The 7,700-nt window shown below is 43.1% G+C and overlaps 1 protein-coding gene across 1 annotated transcript; it reads right to left on the bottom strand.

Annotated features, from left to right (window-relative positions):
- Nucleotides 1-4,658: 4,658 nt before the first annotated feature.
- On the bottom strand, nucleotides 4,659-6,954 carry LOC108609278 (putative cytochrome P450 28a5). Its single transcript, XM_018001032.2, has 6 exons — nucleotides 6,733-6,954; nucleotides 6,421-6,667; nucleotides 5,973-6,077; nucleotides 5,341-5,890; nucleotides 5,012-5,278; nucleotides 4,659-4,950 (listed from the first exon to the last, which is right to left on the bottom strand). Exons 1-6 carry the CDS (start codon nucleotides 6,915-6,917, stop codon nucleotides 4,784-4,786), a joined length of 1,521 nt encoding a protein of 506 aa, XP_017856521.1. The 5' UTR covers nucleotides 6,918-6,954; the 3' UTR covers nucleotides 4,659-4,783.
- Between the last annotated feature and the right edge of the window lie 746 nt (nucleotides 6,955-7,700).

Below are 7,700 nucleotides of genomic sequence, written 5' to 3'. Positions count from 1 at the left end.
TATAACATATCTATGTAAAGTTTATGTATTATACCAGGCACATAATGTTTATAAAGACTATAGAAGAACAATGAAATTCCAACTCTCTAACTTTGGTTGGCAAAGTTTTCCTTCGTTCAATACCTCGTTTCCATTCAAGTGAGAGTAGAGTAGTTGGAAGTCGTTCACAGCTTTCACTCTACTCGCTGGGGCTGCCCTTGCCATTTGTGTGATTTCCCTCAACACGTAAGACGCTTTCTTGTGTTTCCTGGCGACTTGCCGCACTCCCCTGGCGTTTGATTTCGAAGTTCTTTTGGCCTGTCCGCACTTAGACGTGGACTTTGAGTGCGACTTGGAGTTGGTCTTCGATTTCGGTTTGGGTGGGGCCAACTGCTTGTTCGGGTCTATGCGAGATTTTGTTAGTGAATTGACCACACAATTTGCTAAGCGATAAATTAGCACATTAATTATTTAATCATGTGTCTGTGCCTCTCTCGCTCTCTCAATCTCTGTCTCTATCTCTATCTCTATCTCTGTTGCTTTCTATGTGCGTGTGGGGGTTTTGGTTGTTTCTTGTTGTGGCGAGCGGTTGACTTGTTGAGCATCGATTGCACTGATTTGAGCTAAGGGAGAAAGGATGTTGCGCTCAGCAGCTGAGATTAGCATGGAATGTGAACCGTCTCTAGCCAGCTTGAATCTTATAGTATGGTATGGTATAGTTGTCGGGGAATTCGTAATTTTGTAGTACTGCGATATTAGAACTGACAGTTTGTTCATGAAGTAAGATTAAATATATCTGAGATAATATATGACTTTATATGTTATTTATACCGAAACGCACAATTACCGTTGGATTTTCAGGTATTAAGTACTAATCTAGGCACACAAGACAATCTTAATGCTTCAGAGTAGTAGTTGCTCTGACTAAAAATACTGAAGTACCTCTTCAGTTATGGACTCCCATATATACATATATCATATAGTGCCAATCAGAATATACTTTTTAAAGGGTCTGGGATATGGAATGCCAGTCATGCCACAGTCATGTCTTCCGTAATGGCCATTCCATTTCCTGAGTATAATAATCGTGGCATACGAGAGTGTTCCTAATTAATTTCGCACCCACTCTCCATTCACTTTCCCTCTCTACCCACTCTCCCTCCCCCCATCTTCCACCCACTCTTATTCACTGATTTTTATGTAGCCACACAATTTTGGGGAGCACATGCGAACCTCTGCGCATGCATATTGCATGGTATATGGGCATTTTTAATAAGTATCCAATTTTTTGCCACGCATTTTCGCATTTTGTGGCGCCCTCCTAAGCTGCTCTTCCTCTTCCTCTGCTCGGCGCCTTCAGCATATGCCGGTCGACAATTTTTATGCTTCGCCATTTTTGGTCGTTTTATAAATTAAATATGCCACTCGCGCAATTTCAGCCAGCGATTGTTTCGCAATACCCTGTAATGTACATATGCAGAAGGAGGTTTGAACCGCAAAACAAAAATTTGCTCTGCTGTGTTAATGAATTGGAATCACTGAATGGAAATAAAGAGTAGTAAAAATCGAATTTTTTGGACTGATTGAATGACTGACTGATTGACAAGCCGACCGATTACATTTCTATAAAATAATACTCCATTGATGATCAAATTTAATTAGGCCTAGAGATAAGTCAGTGGAAGAGCTAACGGCAAAGATTGGAAAATTGTATAGGGTATTTCGTAGTCTATAAGTGCGAATGAGTGATAAGTGCTTTGGCACAGTTTTTGTGCCGGGTTAAATGGAATACAATGGGGTTGTTATGGCCTGATGGCGTCTGGCGCTGGGGCTGGGGTTGGGCTCGCGTTCGGGGTGCTCTCCGAATGTGCGACACGCCGTTAAGCAGTTCATTTGTAGGCAATTTTCGTATGATTGCAAACCATTTGCGCTGGGTGCTCGCTCCGGGTGCGTGCGATTAGCTGCAATATTTATGGAGCCTACTTAGAGAGCTTTGTGCAGTGGTAGCCATGATTTTTATTGCACCCAGAGAGCTAGAAAGAGAGAGAGAGAGAGAGAGAGAGAGAGACAAACTGAATAAGCAATTTAGTCGTGTTTGATATGAGTTTTGTGTTTCATAAATTAGAAATTTAAAACTCTGTCTGTTTGGGCATTTGGTCTCGCTCATAAATACAAATTCAAATCGCTCTTTCTTTTGGCACATTTAACTAATTTGTATAACAGCTTTGCTGGGGCCCTGTTTGTGCTGTTCGTGTTGCGGAGGGGCTTTCCAGTCGCTGGAGACATAAAACTAATTAAATCAGAGTTTGCTCGTAAAAATACCAGATCTGTAGCAGTCATTCATTTGAGTGTTCTCTGCTGGAAGACTTACGCCCCCATAAACCGGGCCCAAGACAAAGGCGCAAATATTTACGTTAAATATTTGGAAAGTAAATTATAACATTAAAAGCGAATAAAAAATAACGAATGCAGAGAAACGTTCATAAAAAATGATGCTCTGTGACAGGTATTTGTTGAAATATGTTTTCAAAACGAGCTCACGACAAGTTTTGCATACCCTGTAAACGGTGAGACTGTGTAAAAGTGGGGTATCTTGACTGGAATATATAATTGATAAGATTGAGCAGTGGAAAGATTTAACTTAAGTAAAACTTTGTATTTGGTATGGAATTGTCTATGAGGAATGCAACTCCCTAGATAACCTATCTCTATCATCGCTTATCATCGATTGGCTTGTCTGAACACCCGCTTTCTATAGAGTATATCCTAGTCGCTCTCATCACTTCAAGTGGCATGGCCAATGTCAGCTCAAACAAAATGCATTATAATCGCTCAGATAAGTTCATATGTCTATATATATATAAATTATATATATATATATATATATATATATATATACATACATAACTATAAATATTTCTATATACTTATTCCAAATGTATTGAATGTCATTTATATAGAACTTACACCTCTTTGAGTGTTCAGCTCGTGCCGTTATCTCAACTAGCCGAGTTAATTGCTTAATCTGCAAGGCTGCATTAGATGCTGCTCCGGCTCGGGTCATTGCTGGGCGAGCTCACCTTTCTACCTGGGCCGGAGCCGTGAGTCATGCGCTGGCTTATCGAGACGAGAAATGCGTGTCTCCGTCTTCAATAATTTTATAGCCCACGTTGCGGCAGCGCAGCTCAGCGCAGCACAGCAGAAAAACAAAACCTCGCTGCAATCAATTAGCATTGTGACCTGTTTTTTACCTGGCGCCCTTGCCCTGGGCCCCTCTGGCAGCCCCTCAGCCGCTCCTGTGCGCTCGCCCCGGCCTGTCTCTTATCAGTTTGACGCGCTTGTTAATGAACGAGCGAGGCCTCAAGCATTGCAGCGGGGCACGTGGTGGGGGCCTGCGGCAGGAGCAGGGGTGTTCCACTCATATTTTGATGCATCGATTGGCTTTTGTTTTTGTTTGTTTTGTTATTGTTAAAAGCTTTTTGCTTAATACGCATTTTAAATGCTAATTAAAATGTTTTTATTTTTTTTATTTTTTAGGCATTTGTTGAGCTCGTTCTCTGCTTGCTTCTTCGTTCGCATTTGCATTTAGGCACTATAAAAAATTTGTCAGAATTGATGATGATGCGAAATATTATAAATGACTTTTACACTCTTACACATTTGCACGTTTTTTCATCATTTTCACATTACACTTTGCAACGCAGTCATTTTTCAACAGAGCCGAAGAATTTCCGCATTACAAATGAATATTTTCCAGTTTTCTGGCCTCCCATTTCCCAAAACAATTAAAAAATCCTCAGACTAGGGATCTGCTGCTCTAGCCGACTTGTCTCGTTCATCATGCCCAAATGCATTTTAGCTGAAATTAAAAATGTCTATATATATATGTGTGTGTATATGTACTGCACCGCTGTTCATTAATTCCAAGTGGCAGCTAGCAGCTTAGCTGTAGCTGTTGCAACTGCTACAAAATTCAGGGCAAAAGCACTCACAGCCCGCACTGGGGACAGACGCAGACTCAGACTCAGCTAGCAACTGCCTTCAGCTGATGGACATGTGTAGCTGGCGCCGTTGCAGCAACTGAGTCCCTAATTCTGGCCCAGAACAAACTCTCCCACTCTCTCATACAGACTGTCTCTATCTCTTTCTCTCTTTAACTGTACCACTCTCTCGTGCAATAACAACTTTTAGTACTACTTCAAGGACAAATGAATGAAAGGGTTTGCTCTTTGACTAGTTACTTTGTATTAGTTGTTCATTTGTTGAGAAATCGACATTCGCTAATATATCACGCTTTAACGTCCTATCTGAAAATGAGGCCAAGATTGGCCTTCAACGTTTCTAGGCCGTATTCATGAGCAAGCAATGCATAAACGAACAAAGCTAATATACTCTCTTTAAATTGTCATTAAATTGAAGAGCATCCGCTTCAGATTACGCACTATCTGTATCAGGGCCTACTAAGAATAGGCTACAGAGTATAGTCAAGGTCAGGCACTAAAGCACATCAAAAATTTAATGGCAAATATAAAATTAATTGAAATTCTCTTTTGATTACAGATTAATTTGATGGCTAATCGCTTAGCACACGCTGTCTGACATCACTTGATCTCCTTGGCTTGATGTATACCCTGTGCAAAGCTGACTCGACCTTTGGCAAAGTATTGGGAAGTCAGTACTCACTTAAAGAAACATTTATTTTTGAGATTGAAACTAAGTTATACAGAAATGATAAATTGACAAGCTTCCATGTGTTTGCTTAGCAAACGTCTTCAGGCGACGATGCTGTGGTTACCCTGTAGGGTTAGGATCGCGCAGCAAAGTCCAGCCAAATGCCTCCGTTGATAGTCGTCACAAGGCCCCCTGGCTGGAACATATTGTCCTTGCGAGTCTTTGGATTGACGCTGACATCAAAGTTGACGATGATCTCGGCAAGTGCCGCCTTGATCTGAGTGAGGGCGAAGCGCATGCCTAGAGGACCCAAAGGACATTTAGTTTGGGATTAACTCTTAAGGGGACTCGCTCTACTCACCTATGCAGATGCGAGGACCATCGCCGAAGCCCATGAATGCGCCTTTATCGCGGTATGCCTTGATGACACTGGGGTCCTCGAAGCGCTCCGGCTGAAACTCTTTGGCATTGGGAAAGATATCCTCATCGAGCATGTAGCAGCCGTGAGGTACAACGACAATGGTGCCCTTTTCCACCTTGAAGTTGGGCCCGTTCTTATTGGGCAGCTCAATGGGCTCGGTGCACACCTTGTTGGATACAGCAAGTGGCGGAAAGAGACGAATGCATTCTGCAAGCCAGATCGGAACTTATTGTAAGACCTCAAATATTTCCATTCTCATGTATATTCACCATGCACGCAGGCATTCAGGTAGGGCAGCTCGACCAGCTTATCAAAATCGATAGAGCCCTCGTCGTTGAGATGTTCCTTCAGCTCATCTCTTAGGCGCTGCTGCACCCTGGCATCGCGACCTAGCAGCAGCAACGTGTGGGCCAAGATCGTGGCCGTCGTCTCAAAGCCATCCAGCAGGAAAGTCATCGAGCAGGCCGTCACCTGGCGAGTGCTCAGGTTCTTCCTCTTGGCCAGCTGCTGAATGTAGTCCAGGAAGTCCATTCGACTCGAGAGCTGGCCTGCTGCGACTTGGCTACTGCGCGCGTCGATTGCCGCCCCCATGAAGTCCACAAAGAAGCGCTCCACATCTTTGGGTACGAAGCGCCACTTCTGAACGTGTCGCAGCGAGGGTAGCAGGGCCATTACGGCAAAGCTGAGGGAAATGTACAAGGGCTGCTCGAATAGGGTCTTGATGTTGGCCATCACAGGCGTGGGACGATCGGTGAAACTCTGAGCGCTCAGGCCCAGGACACAATCCGTGACCATTTCCGAGGTAAAGCAGAGGGAGACCTGGTGGTTGAAATGGAGAGATGACTCTTTGATATGTGCTCTACGGCATATACATATAAGTATATACGTTTAGTCTACTCACATCCTTGCCATTTATACCATCTTTAGGGGCAATGCGTATTTGCTTGTGTATGAATTCGTTCATTTTTTTGCACACTTTCATTGTCACTGGATAAGCCGATTTGATCTGGAAATGATTATCAATGTATAATAGATATAAAGAGACAATGAAAGATAGATAAATATATAGAGAGAGAGAGAAATAGAGTGAGAGGGAAAGAAAGTTGACACATCTCTATAAACTGATATGATTTTTTCTTTAGTTTCGATTTTCTTTAAAATACATCTACCATCCGATAAGGTACGGAGGAGTTATGAGTAGTAAAATGTATATACTACATATATATGTATGTAGCAGTCAGTATACTCGTTTCAGTATAGTATAGTAGTTCGTTTCAGTATAGCTCGTTTCAAAATCATATCAATTCACCCCTGTGCTCCCACTCTCATAGGTGTCTCTTAGAGCTTACCCGACTTATGGTTAGGCCGGGGGTTAAGTCAGAGCGACGTTCCTTCCACGCGTTGCCCGCCATCGAGAATATGTTGTTGGCGATTAGGAAGTCGGTCTTCTCGTCCATCAAGGTGGACATCTCGTTGTCGTGGAAGTGCTTGAAGTGCGAAACGAATACGCGATGCGCCAGCTCCGGATTGACAATCAGCAGTTGAGGCATCCGAGACATATAGATGCCAACTGCATCGTATTGTTGCTTGTACTTGCTGCCGAAAGGGGAAGCGAATTATTCAGACTGAAGTCGAGCACACAAAAGAGAGTCTGGCGTTACTTGTAGATCTCATTCAGATCGAATATGGGGTGCTGCTTCATTGTGAACAGATTGGGATAGTTGCCAGTGAGTAGGGCAGGCTTCGGCCCGGGCACCTTGCGCTTGCGCCAGTAGCTGTAGTTCCAGATGAGAAACTCGTAGCCCAGCAAGGCTACCAGAGCCAGTAGAGCCAACGTAGTGAGCATTGCGACAGCCGTAGCTCGATTGCTGGCTGCTTACTTATGCCCAATTATAAATACTGTTGGCAGGTCAGTTGGCGAGATAAGGAGCTTCTTGTTACCTTATCAGAGCGTAGCCTAATCAGCTGGCTGCAGAGAGCAGACCCCCCGCCCCAATGCCTTCTATCTCTCAAGAATGAATACTCGCTCGCCTTTTGAAAATAGGGTATATTGGCGCTTTTTTTTCCTCCCTCTCTCACTCTCTGTTGCTCACTCGCTCTTTCTCAAAGATTTGGCGAATATAGCTTTTATCGGAGTACAGAGTGAGTCCATTTGGGGCATATAAATATCCGTAAATATCAGCACAGCTGAATTCGGCTATTCTTAGCCGTGCACGAGTATCATGCAGTCAGTTTCATTAGGCCTTTCAGCATTATTTCGTGATTTGGCCCGATAATTTCATTTTGTACTTGTGAGCATGACGGTGCTTTTCCTTTAGTCGTAGGAATTACCCTCAAAACTCTGAATGCGGCATGACTCGACTAATTCGCCTGCTGAATATTGTTTACAATTCAAATCTGCCTAGATAGACTGGCAAGAGTATTTGGCAATAATACGATGTTCCTCGTTGCTTGAGCCGATGTCTAGTGCTTTAGAGTATTATGCGTATGCTGCAGGTTGATCAAGTTTTACGGGCAATATTGCTCATAAACAGTGTTGCCGTTTTTTCCGAGAAAAAATAGCCGAATCAGAACAAAAATAAGCAAAAATAAGCTAAATCCCAGAAACAATTAGCTAAAAAATAAGCTA

The sequence above is a fragment of the Drosophila arizonae genome, chromosome 2, assembly GCF_054131065.1.
Source record: "Drosophila arizonae isolate 15081-1271.41 chromosome 2, UAZ_ARI_1.0, whole genome shotgun sequence".
In the NCBI taxonomy this organism is placed as follows: domain Eukaryota; kingdom Metazoa; phylum Arthropoda; class Insecta; order Diptera; family Drosophilidae; genus Drosophila; species Drosophila arizonae.
This window is presented reverse-complemented; position numbering and strand designations above follow the sequence as displayed.

What these genes read in the sequence shown, in the direction of transcription:
- LOC108609278 (XM_018001032.2), bottom strand. Translation starts at nt 6,917, where the DNA reads ATGCTCACTACGTTGGCTCTACTGGCTCTGGTAGCCTTGCTGGGCTAC. An exon ending in GATCTGAATGAGATCTACAA is followed by an intron (nt 6,668 to 6,732) that starts GTAACGCCAGAC and finishes CCCTTTCGGCAG; the next exon opens with CAAGTACAAGCAACAATACG. An exon ending in CCGGCCTAACCATAAGTCGG is followed by an intron (nt 6,078 to 6,420) that starts GTAAGCTCTAAG and finishes AATCATTTCCAG; the next exon opens with ATCAAATCGGCTTATCCAGT.